The 25,677-nt window shown below is 36.0% G+C and overlaps 1 protein-coding gene across 3 annotated transcripts in view; it reads right to left on the reverse strand.

The window, feature by feature from the left end:
* The window catches only part of Cdc42bpa (CDC42 binding protein kinase alpha), a 234,611-nt gene that overhangs the window by 88,335 nt on the left and 120,599 nt on the right, over window positions 1-25,677 (reverse strand). For all 3 annotated transcript variants that reach the window (XM_038349025.1, XM_038349027.1, XM_038349026.1), the window contains exons 6-11: window positions 22,168-22,261; window positions 17,058-17,258; window positions 14,686-14,934; window positions 12,066-12,145; window positions 8,809-8,975; window positions 5,776-5,898 (exon numbers count right to left, since the gene is read on the reverse strand). In XM_038349025.1, coding sequence (XP_038204953.1) covers window positions 5,776-5,898; window positions 8,809-8,975; window positions 12,066-12,145; window positions 14,686-14,934; window positions 17,058-17,258; window positions 22,168-22,261 — 914 coding nt within the window. The remainder of the gene's footprint in view (window positions 1-5,775; window positions 5,899-8,808; window positions 8,976-12,065; window positions 12,146-14,685; window positions 14,935-17,057; window positions 17,259-22,167; window positions 22,262-25,677) is intronic.

Genomic DNA, 25,677 nt, shown 5'->3' on the forward strand with positions numbered 1-25,677 from the left:
CCATGCAGCAGAATCAAAACCCAGTGCCATTATCATTGGCTTCTTAGTCAGCTCTCATTGTCAGCCACGTTCAGAAAGTACGGTCTGATCACATGCTCATTCAGTCACAGTCCAGCTGGCCTTGGTGAGCTCTCATTAGATCAGCCCCTCTCAGTGGTTGGACGCACCCCTCGCAGTCCTGACTTCCTTGCTCATGTTCTCCCTCCTTCTGCTCCTCATTTAGACCTTGGGAACTCAGTCCAGTGCTCCAATGTGGGTCTCTGTCTCTATCTCCATCCATCGCCAGATGAAGGTTCTATGGTGATATGCAAGATATTCATCAGTGTGGCTATGGGAGAAGGCCAGTTCAGGCACCCTCTCCTCTGCTGCCCAAGGACCTAGCTGGGGACATCCCCTTGGACACCTGGGAACCCCTCTAAAGTCAAGTCTCTTGTCAACCCTAAAATGGCTTCCTCAATGTAGATATCTTCTTCCCTGCTCCCATATCCACCCTTCCTTCATCTCAACCATACCATTTCCCCAAGCTCTCCCCAATCCTCCCCTTCTCCCTACTCTCTCCATTTGGACTTGAGTTTTGTGCATGGTGATAGATATGGATCTATTTACATTCTTCTAGAGGTTGACATCCAGTTATGCCAGCACCATTTGTTGAAGATGCTTTCATTCTTCCATTGTAGAATCAAAAATCAGGTGTTCATAGGTTTGTGAATTAATATCCGGGTCTTTGATTCAATTCCATTGGTCAATGTCTCTGTTTTTATGCCAATACCAAGCTGTTTTCATTACTGTAGCTCTGTAATAGAGTTTGAAGTCAGGGATGGCAATGCTTCCGGAAGTACTTTTATTGTATAGGATTGTTTTGGCTATCCTGGGTTTTTTGTTTTTGTTTTTTTTTTTTTTTCCAAATAAAGTTGATTATTGTTCTCTCGAGGTCTGTGAAGAATTTTTTTGGGGACTTTGGTGGGGATTGCATTGAATCTATAGATTGTTTTTGGTAGAATTGCCAATTTTACTATGTTGATCCTACCAATCCAAGAGCATGGGATATCCTTCCATTTTCTGGTATCCTCTTCAATTTCTTTCTTCAAAGCCTTAAAGTTCTTGTCAAATAGATCTTTCACTTCCTTGGTTAGTTACACCAAGATACTTTAGGCTATTTGTGACTATAGTAAAAGGTGATGTTTCTCTGATTTCCCTTTCTGATTCTTTGTTCTTTGTGTATAGGAGGGCTACTGATTTTTTTTTTTTTAGTTGATCTTGTATCCTGCCACATTACTAAAAGGTGTTTATCAGCTGTAGGAGTTCTTTGGTAGAGTTTTTGGGTCGCTTATGTACACTATCATATCCTCTGCAAATAACGAAAGTTTGACTTCTTCCTTTCCAATTTGAATCCCCTTGATCTCCTTATGTTGTCTTATTGCTATTGCTAGAACTTCAAGCACTATATTGAAGAGGTATGGAGAGAGTGGACAGCCTTGTCTTGATCCTGATTTTAGTGGAATGGCTTTAAGTTTCTCTCCATTTAATTTAATGTTAGCAGTTGACTTGCTGTACATTGCTTTTATTATATTTAGGTATGAACCTTGTATCCCTAATCTCTCCAAGACCTTTATCATAAAGGGGTGTTGAATTTTGTCAAATGCTTTTTCAGCATCTAATGAAATGATGATATGGTTTTTTTTTTCTTTCAGTTCATTTATAAGATGGATTACATTGATAGATTTTCGTATGTTGAACCAGCCCTGCATCTCTGGGATGAAGCCTACTCGACCATAATGGATAATTTTTTAGATGTGTTCCTAGATTCGGTTTGCCATTATTTTATTGAGAATTTTTGCGTCGATGTTCATGAGTGAGATTGGTCTGTAATTCTCTTTCTTGGTTGAGTCTTTGTGTGGTTTTAGTGTCAGGGTAACTGTAGCTTCATAAAAGGAGTTTGGCAATGACTCTTCTGTTTCTATTTTGTTTTTTTCACTATTTAGTTTATTTATGAAAAATTTCCACCTCCTCCCCCTCCTCCCATTTCCCTCCTACTCCCCCTACTCTCTCTCCCCCTCCCTCTCCAGTCCTAAGAGCAGTCAGGGTTTCTTTCCTGCCCTGTGGGAAGTTCAAGGTCCTCCCCCCTCCATCCAGGTCTAGGAAGGTGGGCATCCAAACAGACTAGTCTCCCACAAGGCCAGTTTCTATTTTGTGAAACACATTAAGGAGTATAGGTATTAGCTCTTCTTGGAAGTTCTGGTAGAATTCTGTATTGAAACCATCTGGTCCTGGGCTTTTTATGGTAGGGAGGTTTTTGATGACAGCTTCTAATTTCTCACGACTTATAGGTCTATTTAAAATTGTTCACCTGGTCTTGATTTAATTTTGGTATATGGTACTTATCTAAAAAAATGTCCATTTCTTTCACATTTTCCAATTTTGTAGCATACAGGCTTTTGTAGTATGATCTAATGATTCTATGAATTTCTTCTGTGTCTATGGTTATGTCCCCCTTTTCATCTGATCTTGTTAATTTGTGTTTTTTTTTTAATGAGTCAAGAACAATCCTATAGGTACTTGGAACATACTAGTGAATGAAATGACACACGTAAACCAATTTAAACTCCTATTTCAAAGATCTTATGCTCTTGTGGTGAGGAGAGGGAAGAGAATGTACAGACACAAACATGTTAATGATGAGACATGTTATAGATTAGCAAGGATTATAAAGAAGTGTTTCCAGCTAATGAACAGGCATATACAGAGAGAGGACAGACAGATGGCTGACAGGTAGACAAGCAAAAGGAGAGAGAAATAGAGTGGAAGGTGGGGTGACTCATATGTAGGAAGGATAAGCATTACATGGGATCTAAAAATAATTTGACATGGGTAGACTCAGGATATAATAAAGGGGGTAGTAGTTCCTAGAAACAAATCTGAAGAGACAAACACATGCATGACAGTGTAAGACTTCTAATCAGCATTGAGAAATTCTTACTTTTTTCTAGGGGCCAGGAGAATCCCCTGAAAATAAATGCATGCATATGTAAGAAAAACAGATCATATCTTACAAAGCTGACTCTGGTGAGTTTTATTTTTTGGGAATGATAATTGATATGTTTCCCATTAAAATAAATGAAAACCCTGGGCATTCTATTTAAAAATGAATAAATGATCAATGAATAAGTAGTAAGAACTATGAAATGTGGTGAGGGAAGCTGGAACGCTGAGGACTGAGGAATATAGAAATATAGGTTTTCTATTCATGTATCCCAGAATTGGACCTTAATAAGATGGCAACCTAGAAAAGTCAACACATATAAGGAACACAGTCCCTGCAAATCCTGGTCTTCTTGGCCAAAGAATCAAGACAGGACTGTCGGAGACTGTTAGCGAGGAAGAAGACAGCGCTTTCACACAGAGAAAGAGATAAGGGCCATGGGAAGAACTAAAAATTATTTTCCTATGTTTTAGAGAGAAAAGCAGCTAGATTTTAAAGGAAGATTAAGGGATAAAATCACAGAGCCTGGAATACTAAAGAAATTAATTAGAAGGCATGTAGCCTGGTATAAAATAGCTAAGCAGATTAGAGACAAACAGGCTTGAAGAAGCAAGGCCAAGGATGGCAGGTCAGCTGGCTAACCTCCATGAGACATTTTTCCTTTGGGAAAAACAAGCAAGGCACTATTGTTTATTACATAGTCTTGCTTTTAATACACTGTTTCTAATGCAAATAAATAACTTATAACAGACTAAGTAAAAAGAAAAAAAATGGCTTCTAAAGTGCTGGACCTGTTTCAGGAAAGAAACTCCAGATCATCCCATAGATAATGAGCTAACCAATAACACTCTAGATATATTTTAGTGGCTCTGAAAACAAATACAGTTTAATATAATGAACAGTTAGCAAGATACCAGCAAGGTCAGAAGGTTGTAATTGTATTCAAGTAACTTAACAGCTAATAACCAGTCAAGATCAATAATTAAGCCAAACTCAAAGATGGATAAATGTGGGTTTCAACTATTCCTAACTGTGTGTGGGCAAGCACGAACAAAACATCATGATCTCCTTGGTTGGTTCAGAGAGGACATGAAAAGAGCATATGGATCTTCTATTGGTTTAACCTTTGATGGCCCTAAGCAATTAACCAATAAAAAAAGAGATTACACCTGTCTTTGTCCAGTTTCTGCCACTGCCCTATAAAACACCTGGAAAAAGGAAATTCAACAACTTTTTCTATTCTTTGGTACTCTTCCCAACTCTTGGAAATTCATCTCATTTTTCCAGAATAAAGGAAAATAAAGGCTTGATAAAGGCTGTTGCCATAATGTTTATGCACAAGAATGATCTACCCTTAAATTCCATTAGGATGAAACAACAAACTGAGAGCTACTACCCCAACTTGGTCTTTGATGACCCTAAGTTTCTGACACCTTAGGTCTCCACATCACATTAAGTGGGCCATAAAATGCTCCAAAATCATTAACAACAGATAAATAAAACAAAAAAACCTCTTAGAAAACTACTGTTCTATTTGACTTAAACATCACAGCAACCTACATGACATAGTGGTGCACACCTTTAATCCCAGCACCCAGGAGGCAGAGCCAGGCAGATCACTGAAACTTCTGTATTCCTATGCTGACCCCTGTCAACCATGGGAGCTGAATTTGAATTTCCAACTGAAGCTACAATGAGATGCCCACAAAGGTGACATTTTAAAACAATAACAACAAAAACAAAAACAAAAACAACTAGTAAAGATTATGAGGTTCCCAGAGTGTCAGTGGAGAACAAATTGGGAAGTATACTTCATTTCCACCTGGCAATGAAGAGATGTGGGTGTGTCTAGGAACCACAACACCAGCATGCAAGACATTCCTAAGGGTGCAGTAGTGGCACTCACATCTTAGCAGCAACCAACAGCTATCTAATTAGACGTAGGTCCTGCTCAGCAAAAAGGAAATCATGCCTGTCTTCATAATGAATAATGTAACTAAATAGAAAACCAACAGGACTATAGAAAATGTCAAATATATTCTCCACCAATGGGATCTAATAAATATTTCTAAAACAAACCATCTAGAATAGCAGGAATACACATTTATCACAAGTGCCCAGGGCATATAGGTTAAGATAACCATATCTTAGGCATAAAACAAAGAACTGAAATCATAAAGAATATTGCAAAACTGGTTAGAGAAATATAGAAGTTAATTCTTCAGACACAAAGTAAATGACATATTTCTCAATTCGAATCAAAGTGAAAAAATTTAAAACACTTGAGAAAAAATAAAAATACAACATACTGAAATTTTGTAGGACACAGTAATGTCAATACTAAAAGAAATTTATAGCCCTCAATATATATATGATTTGATACTTGATGTTTATATATGTGCTATTCTCTTTTCTGCAGAAGGCCTTTTCTTCTTCAAATATCACATCTACTTCCTACTCATATATATAACTTTCCAGGCAAATTCTAATACTAAATTAATTATGTTAGTAATCTTTGTTCTCTCTAGGTGGGTGTGTTTTCTCTGTATTCTCTAAGTAACTTTTTTCTACTTTTCTTAAAGCACCTCCACCTGTGTGGCAATGGTGACTTAAATATTTACTTTCTAGATCAAATTATGAACTCCATGAAACCAAAACTAATTTTTATTTGCCTTTTCTTCAATGCCATATAATTCATAACACACAACATCAATAAGACTCAACAGACAATTAAGTGTGAGTAAAACCATTTCTTAAAATTTATACTAAATTAATGATGAACCTCAGAACGTTACCTGCTACTTGTTTCCTTAGTTTTTCAATCTCTTCTTTCAGGCTTTTAATTTCTAAGTCTTTGCTTGCTGTTAGTGGACCATCAACAGTTGAATACTGCAAAGCCTGAACAGTCTGTGTTGACTCTAAAAGAAAAAAAGAATTAAAGAAAAAAATCAGAGACTTAATTTTTTTAAAACTAATGTCAACATATCTCTATACATTTTTTTAAAAAATAGTTTCACTGATCAGAACATCTACTCATTGGAAAAAAACTGCTTAAGAACACATTAAAGCATACAGTTCCATTGTATCTGTTTAAGTTTGTAAGCAAGATATCCAAATCCATAGAGTTGAATGACTCAACTCTCTATAAATGAGATTTGGGTCTTGAAGTACTATTGACCAACTATGACAAAAAATTAACTATTCAGACTTCTCTGATTTTTTTCCTAGCAGAGACCATCATCTTAAGAGTAAAAAAATTATATTTCATATAACATGAAGAACTGAATAAGACACGGAGAAATGTTTAGATATACTGTTATATAGTATGCGGACATGAAGACCTTCTGGATTTTACATAGGATATTAAAGGACCAGCTATAGGTGACTAGATTATCAATTCAGTTAAAACATTTGATAGAAATAGAGATCAATTTATCTTGAAGTTGTATGTAGAAGAGGAAATGTAAAAAAGAAATATGAATACTGTAATAAGGCTTATTTCCCAAGTTTTCACAACAGACACAGAAGAACATTTTATATCAGAAATGAAACTATCCTTCGTCCTAAAACAGCTTTTCTGCTATTTAGGAAAGGACTGCAAAATAAGGCCCCTCTTAGTATAGTTCTTGGTGAATTAACACAAATCACACACATAGATAAAATATGTCATGACCCTGACATTTATGGTCACTGAAAAACATGTCTTAGTCTGAATAAAAAGTATAAGATATACTAAATCATACATCTGGTCATAACTTTGGTATCTAAAAAATATTTTTATTTAGGTCCAATACATATTAAAATTGATACTGTCGTATTTATTTGGAAAAGAACATTCATTGTTTTAATTTATTTAAAAGACACTTAAATTAGGGACTTGGAAGACAGCTTAGTCAACACAGTTTGTTTTTCCCAAATACCGTAACTCTTATGTAACAACACTCTCTTAGAAAAAAATTAAAGAACTCAGACATCAAAATCCAACTAAATACTGGGGTATAGAAAGCCCTCATTTGTTATGAAATGGAATAGGAATGGCTATTGCTCTATTGTTCCTTTTGTAACCAGTAAAAATATACTAAATAATTTCGAAATATAAAATTAAGCACTTAAAATATCTTGTCTGTGAAACCACTTATGGGCTTATGAAAGCAAAGACCAAGTAAAATGAACCATAGAGGAGTAAGCCATTCTAAGATGAAAGGCAGTCTCAACAGCTTTGTCCTGGTTGAAGCTTGACTTAATTGAGGGATTTTTAACTTTTCTTTTTTGGAGGAGTGTTTTACATGTGGGGGTACACATGTCACTACACTCACACAGAAGACAGAGGACAGGCGTCAACCGTCAGCTCTCTCCTTCTACCACAGGAGTTCCAAGGATTGCACTTGAGTCGTTAGGCTTGTCAACAGGTGCCCTTTCCCACTAGACCATCTGCTAGCCCCCTAAAATTGAGGACTATTATGCTGAGAAAAACGACCAAGTCTTCTAGAGAATGTGGGGCTAGGGGCTAGGATATTGAGAGAAGGAATTCTTGTCCTATTAGTATAGCTACTGTATTTGTATCAAGTCAGGGACAGTCTCCTCAACAAGGTATTTATTTATTGTTTCTAGATTTGGAAATAGTAAGACAAGGATGCCGAAGACTAGAACAAATCTCCTATAGTTATGAGTAAAGGAGAAAGAGAGCCTACCAGGCTCAAACTAATCCTCCCTTCACATCTGACATTAGAGTTGGACTATATTTAATAAAGATTGCTATCCAGTCTTGTTCAGACTCAATTACTGATTGGATGAAGAGTGGGAAAACATTTTCTGAGGTAAAATAGTATTAACTCAATTGTCTCTTGTTTTCACTCATCTTAGTCATACAATTAAACTTACAAGGCATTTGGAACAGCAGGAGAACATGAGCAATAATCAAAGAGAAAAGACAGATAGCAGCAAGCTCACATACAACTCAGATGCAGAAATCAACAGACACTTTGAATGAGGAGCAAAACACACATAAGAGAGAACAGAGGAAGCAAGGGCATCCTTACATAAATACAGCAAAAGCCTCCGAAGAAAAGGAGACAATGAGGGATCAAGAGAAATATCATTGATCAGAGTGAGAAAGGAGGGTGCAAAAAATTATGCAACGTTGATTGTGGGGTTCTGTGAATCTGAGTAGGTTAGGGAGAGATCAAATCCCCTCAAAGAAGTGAACATGTAAGAGTCTTGGAGTGTACTTTAGCCCATCACACAATGTCATGGTAACAGTGTATAAGGACTGGTCATATATGATATGAAAAGTCACTAGAGTTTATGGCAGGGTGAGAAGGGTACTTTTTCCTGACGAGTTCCAGTCTCCCGACCCTAGGGGTATTCTTTTTTTTTTTTTTTTAAAAAAAATTTATTTATTATGTATACAATATTCTGTCTGCGTGTATGCCTGCAGGCCAGGCCAGAAGAGGGCACCAGATCCCATTACAGATGGTGGTGAGCCACCATGTGGTTGCTGGGAATTGAACTCAGGACCTTTGGAAGAGCAGGCAATGCTCTTAACCGCTGAGCCATCTCTCCAGCACCCCCCCCCCAGAGGTATTCTATACCATACATTGACATACCTGTAGAAATACACATCATTATAGAAATAAGCATCATTGTGTTGTTTACTACTGTGTGGTATGTTTATATAAATCACATTATACTCTTTTCTGCACTCATTTCTACAACACATTTTTTTTTTACCATTTACAAAAAGACTTCTGAAGGTAAAACATTACCTTATAATGTAGCTCAAAATACTGTAAGTTCAATTCAAATAAGTAAAATATTAAAATATTTACCTTGAAGTTTTCTAGTAAGTTCAAGTTTTTCCTGTTCCAGTCGCTTAATTCTTCTTTCATAAGCTTCAGTTGCTAGGTTATTATCTAGAGTCCTTTGGACATTAACATCAAGATCCAGTGAGGTGGGACCTGCTGTGACTCTTAAGCAGCTCCGGTCAGAAAGAACACTGAATCAATCAAACAAACAAGCAAACAAAAATGTTGGTTCATATTGCAATAGAGTTTGAAGAAAAAAAGAATTTTAAAATTCTTAATGTAAGATACAGATATGACTTTCTACAGTAAAACATCTAGAATCCTATAGAAGCACTATAATTTTTTCTGAAAAATTACTTTAATTTATTTGTAGAAATGTTTTTAAATAAAAACGTCTATCACCAAACTATTTTTAAATTTAAAACTCCATAAATTATAAAACAAAGTTTAATGAAGGATTATTAGTAATTCAAAACAATTTGACAAGTTTACTGAAACAGTAGTCAAAACTACCTTAATATGTTCATTAATAGAATTTAAAATTCAGAACTTTAAAGTGAGGTGCTTTTCTGAATGCACACTAAAGATATTTGAGATGATGGACATTCATCAGTGAATTGCCCCTAGACAAAGAACCATAAGCAACTAACAATAGCTGAGGGGGAGAAATTTAGTCTTCCTGAGAAATAAGCTACCTGTTTCTCTAAAACCAGGTAGTCAGCCCTGAAATCATATACACACAAACAACACTGAATGGACTCAGAAAAGTGTGTGTGTGTGTGTGTGTGTGTGTGTGTGTGTGTGTGTGTGTAAATAATCATCAAAGAAAAAGAGGCTATCAATTTGGGAGGAGGAGAAGCAACATGAGAGGAGTTGGAGGGAGTGGACAGGAGAGGAAATGGAAGAAGGAAAGGGAGAACATAATGATGTAATTATATTATAATGTAAAAAGTTTTTAGATTGACAAAATTCTTTGCCAATCATTTAAATTCTAGCAACAGGGATATACATGAAAGCACATGAAATATCCAGTACATTAGAAAGTATTAACTGCTAAGGAGAAGACAGAAATTTAGATGGAGTAATCAGAAACGCTGTGCTTATGCAGGTAGCTAAGGAAAGTTAATGTAAGGCACCAGTCAAGGTAGTGTTAGGATGAAGACCAGCCCAGGACAGAAGCCAAGACAAGGTCTTGGGCATTAAGGAGGCCTGTGTAAAAGAAACATGGCAAACACCTGGATTAGTATGAGAAGATGACAGAGACAGTTGGTTTATTCTTAGGATACAAAGAAACAGGAACTGGGGAGTAGAGGGAAATGGCCATGAACAGGGAGAACAGGCTGGCTTATCTCTTCCAACAGGGCAATTTTGATAGATGCAGGAAATATCAGGAGTTATGAACATGTTACATAGGCAGTTAGACATGTTTTAAGTAAAAGGTAAGGAGCTCTCATGTCATTAGGAAGTGTATAGGGGAAGTTCCATGGCTGAGCCCGAGAACACTTGGATACCCAGAAATTGGGAGAGGAGGGCTTGTTTGGAGACTGAGAAATGGACACAAAGTTAAGTGTTTTCGTATGGAGCAGTGGCAAAGGTAAAAAAAAAAAGTGTGGGAGAGTCTTCTGTTTGTGTTGATTTCATTCGTTAATAAAGAAACTGCCTTGGCCCTTTAATGGGACATAAAATTAGGTAGGCGGAGTAGACAGAACAGAATGCTGGGAAGAAGGGAAGTTAGACAGTCGCCATGCCTCTCCTCTCTGAGATGGACGCAGGTTAAGATCTCTCCTGGTAAGCGACCACCTCGTGGTGCTACACAGATTACTAAATATGGGTTGATTAGCCAATAGGAGGCTGAAACTAATGTGCCAGGCAGTGTTTAAAAGAATACAGTTTCCGTGTAATTATTTCGGGTGTAAAGCTTGCCGGGTGGCGGGATGCAGCCCGCCGTTCCTTCTACAAAAAAGTCAACTAAGACTGGGACTAGAAGTAATCACTACACCTGTTAACACACGAGCCAACAGTGGTGCTGGTAAAAGCAGTTTGCATGAAGAGACTGGGCATAACCTGAAATGAGTGCATTCAAGAAAGATTAGTATAAAAAAAGAACAGTCAAGAGAAGTAATTTTGTTATACACCAGAGAAATATTTGTTATCAGGTACGAGATCCAGAAAGGCTTCATATTTTAAGATGGAAGAAATAATTACATGTCTGGTAAGATGGTTGGCAGGATATAAAGATGTGGGTGGCACAAAAAGGAGGAAAATGTATGACATGAAAGTGAACAATACATTAAGCCAAGCAGGAGGGAATGGAAGGAGCCAGTTCTAGCCAAGCACATACATGGTCCATCCTTGGAAGGAAGAGCTTGTGAGTCTGGGGAACACACAGAAAACAGTGGCAGGAACTTGTAGTTGTCTGCAGTTGGTAGCAATTATCATGGATGGAGGAAGCAAGATCATCAGCTGACAATAAGGGTGACCAATATTTGCAAGAATGAAGTATAAAATGGTTACCTTGGTATGTACAGGGCAGAACAAACTAAGGCAATTCAGTGTTTGTCACATAGGATAGAGTACTTAGACTGGTAACCCTCAATGTAAAGTTAACTTGGTTGCTAAGATCCATCTGCCTGCTCCAGCCACTTTGAACTGCTTACATTTTTTTTAATATTTATTTATTTATTATGTATACAATATTCTGTTTGTGTGTATGCCTGCAGGCCAGAAGAGGGTACCAGACCCCATTACAGATGGTTGTGAGCCACCATGTGGTTGCTGGGAATTGAACTCAGGACCTTGGGAAGAGCAGGCAATGCTCTTAACCTCTGAGCCATCTCTCCAGCCCCGAACTGCTTACATTTTAAATAAAGAACATTCTCTCAACAAAGAAAGTGCAGCAGCTGAGAGATAACTAAAGGGACTGCCATGCACCCAGGAAATGATTAGTGAAATTCTTATGGGACATGGAAGGGAGGAATAGGAGGACAGAAATGGGGTGAGGAGGAAAGAGTGTATGAACACGGGTTACAAATTTTGGTGCTTGACATATACCAAATATTCATTAAGTGTCTTGGTGCTGGTTCTTGCCCTCTTCCCAATGGGTTCGACTCTTGTGCTACTTGTCCTCATCATTTTCTCCAAATAGTTGGTTCTTGGGTAGTTTTTTCACATTTAAATCCAGCTCCAATACTCCCTAACTACAACCATATATATACACCATTTTCAAGCTTCAATTTACTTTTGTATAAATTACTCACGTTATCTTAATTTTTGAAACTTACCAGCTACTAGTATATGTAAAACCAACAAATGGGAGATGATGGCCAGAAAATGCAGTATGTGTTGGTGGAGGCATTGTTTCCTAAGAGAAGATAAAAAGAATATCAATTTGGTGAGACATCTAAAGTTATTACTGATAGGTTGGACTATAACTGTCAATGAGGATATGCAACCATTCAATTTAGAGACAGTGGTAAATTTGGAAAAGTGTTCAGTGATACAAAATATAGACTATAAGCACTACTACTGGAAAACTCAAACAAATAAAAGTTAAAAGCCTAACAATAAAATTATAGTCATTATTCATGCATTCTACATCTGAAAATTTGTCTAGCTCTTTTTTTTTTTTTCAGAGAAAAGGCTTCACTGGGTAGCCCACACTGGCCTCAAACTCACGATTTTTCTATGTCTGCATCCCAAGGAGTGAAATTATAGGCCTGTTTCATCACACACAGTTAAAATGAAAATTTATTTGCAAGTGGAAAATCAGGGCTTATGTGGTCATTGAAGACGTATGGAGAGTAGAGGATGTGCACTGTCTTTTGCTCCTCCTGCAGAGACTGAATATAGAATGCTCCTATTTTCTCATACTGAAGCATATGTCCTTGGCACACTCTATAAACATTTTTATACCTTTTATGATAGTATCTCTATTTAAAATAGCTCCCAGAAGTGCTGTCTGATAACTGCTTATTTTCCTTAAAATTTCAATACAAAGTCTTGCTGTACAGCCCAAGCTAAGCCTGAACTCATCCCTTCCCATCGGAGCACTAACATTATAGGTGTGCACCACACTGGCTGCCATCTCATGTTGCAACGTAAAAAGGTAATCATGTGCCTTTATAGAGAAACAACATGTGTTAGATAAACTGTTTTAGGAGTAAGTTATAGTGCTGTTAGATATGAATTCAGTGTTAATGAATCAACCATGTATATTACTATATATCTTTCAATAGAGTGCATCTAAAAGGCTTTTATATTCAAAGTTGTTGAAAATGTGACCTATGTTAACATAAGGTTAACTTTATGTTTCTTTAATTTTTGCTAACTATAATATAATTACATTTCTCCCTTCCCTTTCCTGCCCCAACCTCTCTCATATACTTGCTCTCTACTCTCCTTTGCACTCATTAACCTTTTATTTATACAGAGCAATGGTCATGGTCAACTAACTTGGTATTCATCATAACTTTATAAAATACAACCAGTGTAAATAATTAAAATCAACTCTTTGTACACTTAACTTGGAATGACTCAGAATTTATGTCAACGGTGAATATAATTTAAAAACTGGGAGGAAAATCCATCTATTTCTTCTTGTGTAGTTTAAACAGTTTAACATCTCACATCCATCTTAAACATAGTAATTAACAGTAAAAAGTGACATAAAATTAATATAAAATTTAGTACTGAACTAAAACTAAACATAAAATTACTGAATAAATTGACAGCTTAAGATAAAAAGGCTAGAAAAGAAACCCAGAATTTTAGATTCTTATTTTCTTACGAATCTACATAACCTAGTAATTCAGAGCAAGATCAACACAATATGATAGCTTTCCTATAGTTCATGAGCTGAGAAAAGAAAACTATTTGGCTCAGGCAGAGACACAAACTCAGGTAAGGAAGGCTACAGACTGACTTTCCACATTTATTTCCTACCCAGCTGGCTATTTTAGTGGCAACAATATGGGTGTTGGGTTTGAGCCTTCCAAATAAAGTTTGCCTGCCTGGCAGTAAAGTGTCAGCTTTTTGTTCAATGTGTAAGTACAACCAAACAGTGATGGGATAAAAGGTAGGTGCTGTGGGATAATGCTCTTGTACACTGCAAAGATTTGTCTCTCGTATTGGTTTATTAAAAAGATGACTGGCCAGTGGCCAGGCAGGAAGTATACGTGGGGCAACAAAACTAAGAGAATTCTAGGAAGAGGAAAGACAGAGAGTTAGTCACCAGCCAGACACAGGGGAAACAAGATGAAAATGCCTTACTGAAAAAAGATACCAAGTCACATGGCTAAACATAGACAAGAGTTATGGGTTAATTTATATTGTAAGAGCTAGTTAGTAATAAGCATGAGCTAACAAACCAAACAGTTTATAATTAATATAAGCCTCTGTGTGTTTATTTGGGACTGAATGGCTGCGGGACAGAAATTTCTGTCTACAAGGCGGGGGTGGAGCATTATGGTTTCAAATAAAATTCAGTAATTTTTGGTGAATAAATACTTCTTTATTTCCTTTTGGTTATAGTAAGCCTTTATATGTGTTGCCATTTGTTTCCAGTTTCATGGTTGGTTTTAGGGAGGGGTTTGTCATCTTTTTTCACTCTGAAATCATGAAATACACTTTTTAAGGTGTCTAATCTTGTATTTTTAATAAACGTATGACACACTTTGCTAAACAACAGGTCTCTGAATTTTGCTTTTGGTCATGGTAACTACACTGAATTTAATTAAGTCTCTTAATTTTTTTGATACATGACAGAATAAGCACTGGAACTTATAACTATTGTATGATTGATAAGAGAAAAATAGTCCTGGCACCAAATTAATAAACAAAATGTTACTTTATAACCATCCTTAAAAGAACAAGGACAGGACATCTTCATAATGTCATACTTACAGAATTTTTTAAACAGTCATCATCCACATCAAAATTCGATGTATCTGTTGGGCTACTGACTTCTGGAATATAAGGTGCTTCACAATTTCGAATATTATCCCAATCAATTCCACTGAAAAATGGATGTTTCTTAAAGTCTTCTATTCCATTTTGGCCAAGTCGATGTTCTCTGCTACAAATGAGTCTTCGAATAAGATCCTTTGCATTTTCAGACACATCAGTCACTTGGGGTGGAAACTGAAACCTCTCCTATACAGACAACAATATAAGATATAAATACAAATCAGCAGTTTTCTTACAAAATGGTGGTAAACTTGTTTAAATTCATTTCCTTTGGAAAAAAACAACTAGGGTTTGATGACACAGAGCACTGATACTGTGGGGAGATACAGGGATGATGAGAAATAAATCCTTTTCCTAAAATAACTTTTAATTCTTTAAGTGACTTCATGATGGATGAACTACAAAAAGAGGTCAGATGCTATAGGATCTTAAACTGATGTTAAAATGAGATGGATCTGATTAAAAGTATCAGAATTTAACTCAATAGTTCAAAAGAATGTAGGTTACTGATAAATGTTCAGGTACAATATAAAATATCAGTTAATTATTAAACACTTAATTTTTTTATATGTATTGGTGTTTGACCTGCATGTTATTGTGAGGGAGTCGGACCCACTGAAACTTGAGTTACAGGCAGCTATGAGCTGCCATGTGGGTGCTGGGAATTGAATCTGGGTCCTCGAGAGGAGCAGCCAATGTTCTTAATGACTGAGTCATCTCTCTGGCCCCAAACACTTAAAATTTTACCACCTATCTGGCACTATTCAAAGTGATTTACTTATTAAACCATTTAATCCTCACAATAATTACACTGGGCAGAACTACTAGGATGACAGTCTTGTAAAAGAGGAAGCTAAGATACACAGTCATTTTCTCAATGCAATTCAACTAATAATTGACAGGAAAGGGTCTTGACCTTAACTCTCTCCAGATCAGTGCTGTTAAGCAGCATGCTACATTGCAGTGACTTCCTTCTGGATGGTGCACATGCACTGACAACTTTCAACTTTTCCTGTCCTTCAGTTCTTCACCACTATTTATTGCTCCATGCTGGCAGCTTGGTGGAAGACACAAAGTCTATAAAATTGATTTGTATGCGTAAAGCACCAGAACCAACTAAAAAGGATAGATTATCTATTCTTCTGGGGACATTCAGATTCATACTGAGGACTTTTGTAACTGTTCACAATCTTCTGAAGCTGGACAGTTTATTCTTCTGCACTGTCTATTTTGTTTCACATGGCGCTGCATGACTGGAGTTCTGGGCTCTTGTTCCTGCAGCTTATCTGGACTGCAGTCAGTGTCTTGTGCTCACTAACACTGGAGCAGACATTCTACATACACACCTTTGTTCTAGATATTTCCACCAGGCAGATGTCTAGACCCAACCTTTGCTCTATAAAAAGCTCTAATTTTAAGGCTCAAGATTTATACCTGTTAACTTTGGGACAGAAAGTTACAATCTGTAGCCCTGTCAGAATCTGAGGAGTACCCATGATGCCGCATTCGAGTACAGAATACAATTTTGTATGTTGTCTTTACCAGTTTGACAGAAGAATTTCAGTAAAACTGTGATTGTTGTGTGTCTGTCCACGGTGTGTGTGCATGTGTACATAAGTGCCAAGCTGTCCATGTGAAGGCCAGAGGACAACTTTGTGGAGCCATTTCTCTCCTTCCATCTTTTCATACATTTCAGGAATTAACCTCAGGTCTCCAGGCTTGCACGCAAGCACTGTAGCCGCGGAGTCATTATGCTGGCTCCAAAGGAGTTCAATTTTTATCATTAATTACACCTAATTTATTACTAATAATGTTTATAACTTTTACATGCATACTTGTCATAATTGTACATACTATATAATAAAAACTAATAAAAACTAATTCTCTTACTCAACTATAGAGACCAATTTTTCTATTTGGGAGCATTTTTTTTTTTTTTTGTTTGTTTTTTTTTTTTTTGTTTTTCGAGACAGGGTTTCCCTGTAGTTTCTAGAGCCTGTCCTGGAACTAGCTCTTGTAGACCAGGCTGGCCTCGAACTCAGAGATCCACCTGCCTCTGCCTCCCGAGTGCTGGGATTAAAGGCGTGCGCCACCACCGCCCGGCCCTAGGAGTATTTCTTAACAAAATACGTGGAAAACTTAAAACTAATTATTTTACAGATATTGATTACTAACAATTTTCCCTACTAAGCAAAAGAATATGACTTTTCATTGTTTTGAAGAAAGTACTTTCTCTTTAATATCAATTACTTCAACTTAATGCATGTATTTATTGTAAAAACTCTAAAAAAGTAAATATAAATACTAACTTTGTGATTCATGATTTTTCCATATGTCTCCACCAGAGACTCAGCGTAGAAAGGTGTTTCTCCGTAAAGCATCTCATACATACAGACCCCCAGAGACCACCAGTCACACTCAGGTCCGTATCTGCCTTTTCCATCCTCCATAGCTTGAAGGATTTCAGGAGAAATGTAATCTGGAGTTCCAACTGCCACTGAAGACTGGACCTGAGGAAGATCATATTTTTATTACTATATTAGACAAATGATTTTAAATTAAAAACAGTTACTTAAGTTATACAGTAAACAGTATTATAATGTTTTTGTTATTTGAATTTAGCTTCCTAGTTTGTAGAATGATTTTAAATGGCCTCTACATTAATAGTTTTCATTACTCATAACTTTACAAGACCTTTACTATAGCTGAATGTGTTTAGGGGAACAATGTGATTTGAGTCATTACTGTCATGAACAATAAAATGAATACTTCACTTACAACATTATTACTGTTTAATTTTGGTTTGGTTGTCATAGACAAGGTCTTGCTACATATCTGAGGCTAGCCCCAAACTCAACAGTCCCAAGCCTCAACTTCCCAAGTTCTAGGATTATACTATGCTATTACGTTTTCTTACTAGTTTTTAATATTTATTTATGCAATCAACAGATATACATAAATATGTATACTGGAACTGAAAATCAATTAGATATGAAGGGAACAATTCATTCAGCTTCACACTGATGATAATGTTAAAATCCTAAACAGAAACCTAAGAAAACTAAAGGTTGACTCGTTACTGTACATTAAGTTCTTAGTTGCACTGGACATGATGGTACACACCTTAAATACTAGTACTGAGATTGCTTTCTTTGAGTTTGTGGCCAGCCTGTTTACAAGTTCCAGGCTAGCCAAGGATATTATAATAGACTTTGTTTCAAAAATAAAACCAAACAAAAAAAACTTATTTGGAAAAATTATAAAAGGGAAGGAAAGTAGAGACTTTAAAACCAAAATTCTTAATTTTAAAAAGTTGAAAATCTAATTACAGCAAGTTATATAGATAAAAATTAAATAAATGATCATTTTAAGTTAGTATCTGGAAGAACTAGCTATACTATTTTACACTAACAGTACCCAGGGCTCTCAATCATCTACACCCTAGACAACACTTGCTGTTTTGTGGTATGGCAGCAACTTATCTCACCAGACAGAAGATGCTTTTATGGTGGGATCACAGGCTTTCTGACTTATTTCTCTAATGACAGGTTTTATGGAGCATCTTTTCATATGCTTATTCCTCATCTGTAAATTTGCTTTGAGAAAATTCTCTTATTCTTCACTGAGACTTTTTTCTCTTGTTGAGCTTGGGTACAAAAAGCTCCTGGAGAAAAATTCGCCTTCCACTGAGCCTTCCACAAGAGTGATTAACTTGAGTGCCTGAGGGGAAGTTAGAATGCTGCAGGCCAGAACTTAATTAGAATCTGTAGCTGTCCTTACATATTCTTAGCAAACAATCAGGTGAGTTGTAGATACTGCTTGGTTCTGTACGCTGTATTTTCCTTCTGCCCACTGTGTCATTTGATGTACACAAGTTTTTGATGAGGACAGAATTTACCATTATGGGGTGGAAGGGTTGTGATTCTGTATTATTTTCAAGAAAGATTTAGTTTTTATAAAGTTCTCTGAACTATTTTGAATTAATTTCTATGGTATAAAGTAAAGTAAGTTGATGGTTTTGAATTGGAATATAATGGAAGATGACTAATTCTACACTGAAGTGAACTATCAATGTTTTAAAAATGCTAAAGAGAGGCAGTAAAATATTTAAACCAGCCAAGCAGAGTAGCACATGCCTTTAATGCCAGCACTTGGGAGGCACAGGCAACAGAATCTCTGTGAGTTCAAGACCAGCCTGGTCTACATAGTGAGTTCTAGGACAGTCAGAGCTACATAGTGAGATCCTGTCTCAAAAAAATAAAATAAGATACGTTACCTTCCAAGGATAAAGAGAGTAAGAAAGATAAAATCGACTGGACAGAAGGTAGCAGGAAAGAAAAAAAGGAAAACAAAGCACTCATGCAAATAACAAGCAAAAGCTACAGAAATAGCACAAAGATCTACACTAAGTCACAAAATCCAAGAGTGGGTTAAAGCACCTGTCAAAAGACAGAGAGTTAACACTGAAAAACAGATGAAACCAAATGCATAAACGAGAGAAAAAGCAGTCAAATAATTTATTTAAGTAAGATAAACAAAGCAGAAGCACTTAAATTTAAAGTGGTGAGATAAAAGATGAACTATATACATTAAACAGTAGAAATTTAAAGCAGTAATAAAAGTATTATCCAAATTAAAATTATTTTAGTTCATCAATATAATTACAAAAGAAACTATCCTGCAAAATTTAGTAATTTCAAATAATATATTACAAAGGAGATGTATAAAGCACTGATAATTATGAAGGAAAAATGAACAAATCTACTACTGTCATAAAGACTTTAAAATAAGAGATAATAGAGAAAACCCATAAGAATATAAAACATGAATACAAAACCAATTCGATATTAAGGACATGTATAGAACCTATACTTTTAGTAAAGTTGGAGAAAATGTATTCTTTTCAAACAAATATGGAATACACAAAAAGTTGTCTGTTACAAAATTATAAAGTAGATTTCAACAAATGAAAAACACACAAGCCATAAAATAAAATAGGACTATTTTCTGACAAAGTAACACTAGAAGTATATCACCAAATCAACTAATAGGATATCACGAATAAACAGTAAAAGGTTATCTCAGCTAGGCCTGATGGCACAGGCTAGGTAATTCCAGCTACTCAGGAGGCTGAGGATGAAGGATCACAAGTTCTAAGTCAGCCTGGGTAGCTCAGTTAAGACCTCAGAAGTGCAGTGCTTGCTTAGTTATGCAAGAGGCTCTGGTTTGAGGATTAATACCTATTACTCTGTCCCACCAAAGGCATATTAACTCAACAAAACACAGGAACAGCATAAAACCAGACTTTTAAACATTAAAAAAATCTGAATGAAAATCATTCAGCATAAGACTACCTGTAACCCAAAGAGAAGAAAGCAGTTCTAAACTGCATAAGAAATAGGTAATGGCTGTACTACACAATGGTTCAAGATCCAAAATGAGTAAAGGTGGGGCACAGGTATGCTGTTGGCTATGTAAGGCTCTCATTTGGCAGGACCACTTTCAAGCTCTGGTTGGCTTTATAAGGGCTTGGTTTTAGATGGAAACATTCCAGTAGATACAAAATGTTGCAGTTAATGGTCAAAACTCATGGGGCTGGTTCGCCTCCTCCAGCATGGCTTGACTCTCTGGTCTGCTATTCTGTGTCCCTGTGGGTATCACTCCTCTATTAATCTACAGTGCCATGTGTGGGTAGTCCAGCCTTTATGATTAATTTAGGGAACTTAGGCCTGCCTTTACACAGGGCCAGGATCAACTCTTTCAGATCCCAGCAGCTAAAGCTACTCAATTGTGATGCCTTCACCTAAGATATGAAAAAACGTTATGCTATGCTCTAACTCTGGCCATGTCAGAAGAGTCAGGAATGCTGGGAAGTCAGGAGTCTGGCACATCTCTTTCTTTCTGTTTCTTTCTGTTAGGAATAACTATAACATGCCAAAGCTATCCACTGTCTGAAAAAGCTGTTTTAAATAACGTGTTTAGTAACATAGTCATTTATAGTAAGAAGGATAATTCAGTACCAAATTATTCCTTTCAATGTGGCCAAATTCATAAATCACATAGTGCATTTTCAAAATCACCTAAAGATATTTTTCAGAGTCAAATAACTAGTCAAGAATAATGATAACACATTCATGGCTCTGGATTTATTATACTAAAATGCTTTCCAAAATAACTGCTAATTAAATTTATATACATCTGGGCCTCTGCAATAGACAAGAAAATAAAGAAATTTTTTAAGCAGTGTGGTTGAGAAGATAGTTCAGTGGGAAGAGCACTTGCCATGCAAGTGCGAGGACCGAGTTTGACTTTCCAGGATCCATGTGTGGTGGCTTGAAAGAAAATGGCCCCCAAAGGGAGTAGTACTATTAAGAGATGTGGCCTTACTGGAAGAAGTGTGACACTGTGGAGGTGGTCTCTGAGGTCCCATATATGTTCAAACTACATTCAGTGAGAGACCACTTCCTCTTGCCTGCACGTCAAGTTGTAGGGCACTTGGCTACTTCTCCAGCACCATTTTACCTGCATCCATAATGCCGTACCATGATGATAATGGACTAAACCTCAGAAACGTTAAGTGACCAAAATTAAATGTTTTTCCTTTATAAAAGTTACTTTGGTCATGGTGTCTCTTCACAGTGACAGAAACCCTACGACACCATGCAAAGTCATACATGATACAGCATATCTATAATCCCTATCTTCTACTGCAATATGGGAGGCAGAGGCAGGAAAACTCCCAGAAGCTATAGACCATTCAACTTGATTTACACAGGGGTGGACAAGAGACTCTGTCTTAAACAAGGTGGGAAATGAGGACCTAGCTGTTCTTCGACTTCCACATACACCCACATTACATACTCCAAAATAAGCACACACACACACACACACACACACACACACACACACACGTGTACATACATAAAAAGTAACAAAATCTGAAAATATACACTTTTAATTGAACAAGAACTTAATGATTTCGTCAGTAAAAGTCAATCAAATGGGAACACAAAACTAATGCTACCTAGTCTTCACTCAAAAAGAAAATTCATTTGCTGAACACTATCCCTCAGAACAACTACATCATTAGAAAAAAGGACAAATGAAGATGGAGTTGTATTTTTTTTCTATATGAAACTTACAATCTTTATCACTCTAAAACCTTAGGAAAGTTTCAAGTATAATAGGTATTAGCTAAAAAAGAAACCACAAGGCTCTCAAAGTGCCATTTTCAAGCTCACTATTACAAGCAGGTTAAGATGACTCTGAGCAAGTATGACCAATGCCTTGTGAAAGGAGATGGAGCAAAGACAAATAGATGACTTGGTGGCAGACAGTATAAGTACAGCGTCTCTAGAACAGAGAAATAAGACATGACAAGGAAAATGTCTATGGATAAAATAACTCATATTTATTTACCGTTCCATCTTCCATCAGCTTCAGACAAGAACCAAAATCTGCTAAACGAATATGTCCATTCATATCCATCAATATATTGTCAGGTTTAATGTCTCTGAAAAAACAAATATATTTATGTTTTAGTTGAAAATAATCATGACGCCTTTTTACATAAAAAGTCTTCAATTGCTTTAAAAAATACTTTAAGAAAAATATCTTTCAGTTTATTTATATGATAGATTACACTGATAGATTTTTGTATGTTGAACCAGCCCTGTATCTCTGGGATGAAGCCTACTTGGTCATAATCGATGATATTTTTGATGTGTTCTTGGACTCGGTTTGCCGGTATTTTATTGAGAATTTTTGCATCAATGTTCATGAGTGAGATTGGTCTGTAATTCTCTTTCTTGGTTTAGTCTTTGTGCGGTTTTGGTATCAGGGTAACTGTAGCTTCATAAAAAGAGTTTGGCAAAGACCCTTCTGTTTCTATTATGTAGAACACATTGAGTATAGGTATTAGCTCTTCTTGGAAGTTCTGGTAGAATTCTGCACTAAAACCATCCTGGGCTTTTTTTTTTTTTTTTTTTTTTTTTTTTTTTTTTTTTTTTTTTTTTTTTTTTTTTTTTTTTTTTTTTTTGGCTGGGAGGTTTTGATGACAGCTTCTATTTCCTCACGACTTATAGGTCTATTTAAATTGCTCACCTGGTCTTCGTGAATCTTGCGTATATTAACTTAAAAGATAAAAAAGTGAATTTAGGAAGCATAGTCTTTATCTCTAAATTATATTAGAAAAATGGCAGACAATTATGTTAAAACAAAATTATAATATTGAGAATTGTTTTTAAAAATAGAAAAATATCTGTTTTATAGGTTCCATCCTAGCTGTGATTCATATTAACACTTTCTAAAGCATCTATCATTTCCAAAATTCCTGGAAATAAAAAGTACTCTGGTAATTTTCATTCTGGAAAGGATACTTTTGGGGATGAAAGCATTCTCTATTGAGAAAGTTGTCACACAGGCATGTCACCTTACACTTCAGTGCCTGTGCTTTTAAAAATGCAGGGGAAAGTAGGAGCCTCCTACAGATATGATAATGGAACCCCATGAGGGGGATTTACATTATAGATTTCATTTCATTAAACATCTTTAGCTTACCCACATAACTTGTTTCTCCTAGAATGCATTACAGTGGTTTTGATTTTTCTAATAATATATATATTTTATCCACTTCTCAAATTAGAATGTAGTTGATCACTTCTGAAATCTATATGTTGTATTAGTAGTTGCATGTCTAATATTGCTTCCTTGTATCTTTGTTATTTTTGGCACTGTTGTTTGGTTGGTTTACACTTTGAGGCACGATTTCACTTTGAAGCCTAGGCTAACCTCAGCTCACTATATTGCCCAGACTAATACTGAACTACTGGCAATTCACTTTCTGTGGTCTCCAGAGTGTTGAAATTATAGGTGTGAACTACCACACCCAGCTTCTCTTGCATTTTTTATAAGATTAAAACTAAAAAACTTAGTTAGAGTTTTGTGTTCCATATAGTGTTTGCTATCTCTCCACAGCTGCCCAGGAGGGTACAGTCATTTACCCTATCTACAGACAAAGAAGTTCAGTCACCCTGAGCTTAAACTCAAGGCCATTGCCAGGGTTTACAGCCAGGCAGTCTACCTTCAGATCCCATATTCTATACTACTATCAACATTCAAACTAGATATCTGCCTTTAGTTACAATTCACTAGAGACTAAACTAGTAACTTTTAATGAGGCATTTATGTTTTTACTGATTTTTAAAATAATATTTGCCTATTGCTCTTCCTTTATTTCTGAATTTTTCATCCATTTTTAACTAACTTAATTTTACCTTTTTTTCTCTATATTTCAAGCTAATATTACTTTCTTTCCCAGATTTCTGAGTTAAGAGACAATTTATTTCTCACCTCATTTCTTTACCAACATTTTCGTTTAAGGTTAGAGATTTTCTTTTACTGCAGCATTTTCTGGAGCTGTATCCCACAAGTTTTGATATGGAATACTTTTGTTTCCTCTTCATTATAAATATTTTACAATTTCCACTGTGATCTCTCTGAGCTTCAGCTTACAGAGAAGACATCTTAGAACTAACTGCCTGCTATCTTAGCACTCTGGAGAATCAGAAGTTTAAGGCCAACCTGGGCTACAGGAAATAACAGCAATCATTAGGCAAGGAAATGGCTTGATTCATAATTCTCTATTCATCTTTAGGGTTCCCACCACAATTTTAATTTTAACCCCAGTGTTACTGGTTGGTTAACAGTTCTCTCCCTTCTATACAGGAAAGAGCTATGAAGCTCATAGCACATCTACTTTCCTCCCCACTGAGCTGCAGTACCCAGTAGAGAATGCTGGATAGAACAGTTGCTATGTCAATAATTTCATTAATTCATGAATGACCTGCAACTAGACATCTCAGAAGTTGAGAAGCTACTTATGATGACAATAAATCGCACTTTCTTTCAGTAGCTAAAGTCAAAGCTTGGAACTGAATAGAACAGAATCAGATTTTTTTCTGAATGAAGCAATTTTAATAAGATCTAGTCATTTTATATAACTCTATCATTGTGTCTGCCAGAATTTCCTTATATCCCTATGCTGGAGAAGTCTATTACTTCCAATCAGTGTTCTCATAATGCAAACTGATAATAAATTCCAGATTATTTCCTTATGATAAATTCATGTGATTTGGATAAGAACAGATGGGTAAACACACATCAAGTTTTTGAGCAAAACAAACAAACAATACCAGGAGAAAAAATATAATTATGGTGTCACAACTTAGTCAACAGTGTAAGAGTACACGACTTCTCATTCTGTGATAACAATAGGAGTAACAATCACCTTAACCTTTGTCAACCTCATAATTAAAACACAGATTGATTACTTTGATTACTTGTGAAAATTAATATTTTACTTATACTTGTAATTACTATATTGCTTCCTTTATTAATTTATTTGTAGCCATTAATTAACCTATCACTTATATATTAAAGTTTTCAACTGCCCCATGTTTTGAAAATACTGACACATTCCTTTCGATCATAACCTCCTAAAAAATTATTTTCCCATTTCTCAGTATATCTTGTTTTTATTTTCCTCTAGTCTTTGTTTGATTCTGTTAGTTATTCCTTCACTTAAGAAACAATTCCGAGAATAAAGAGCAAATAAAATGAGCATCTTGATATAAAGCTCTAAAATTAGTGTCTTCCAATAAAACCATGACTTTCTTCATGAGGAAAAAGGATGTGATGCCAATGAAGACTAGGTCCAGGTCTGCCGCCTGGGTTTACTTCATGAATTTTGTGCGTTACTTTTTCTTTTAAAAAAAATTAAGCCACAAATTCCAGTTTTCCTACTTAATGTAATTTCTGTCCATAGAGTACTAGGCCATTTGACAAGATGTTGGAAACTAAATATAAAGGGAAAAGAAGAAACAAATGTTGGTGTCATTACGCCTGGGAAGTTCCATAAGCCTCCTCAGC

Source organism: Arvicola amphibius, chromosome 12 (genome assembly GCF_903992535.2).
Source record: "Arvicola amphibius chromosome 12, mArvAmp1.2, whole genome shotgun sequence".
Taxonomy (NCBI): Eukaryota; Metazoa; Chordata; class Mammalia; order Rodentia; family Cricetidae; genus Arvicola; species Arvicola amphibius.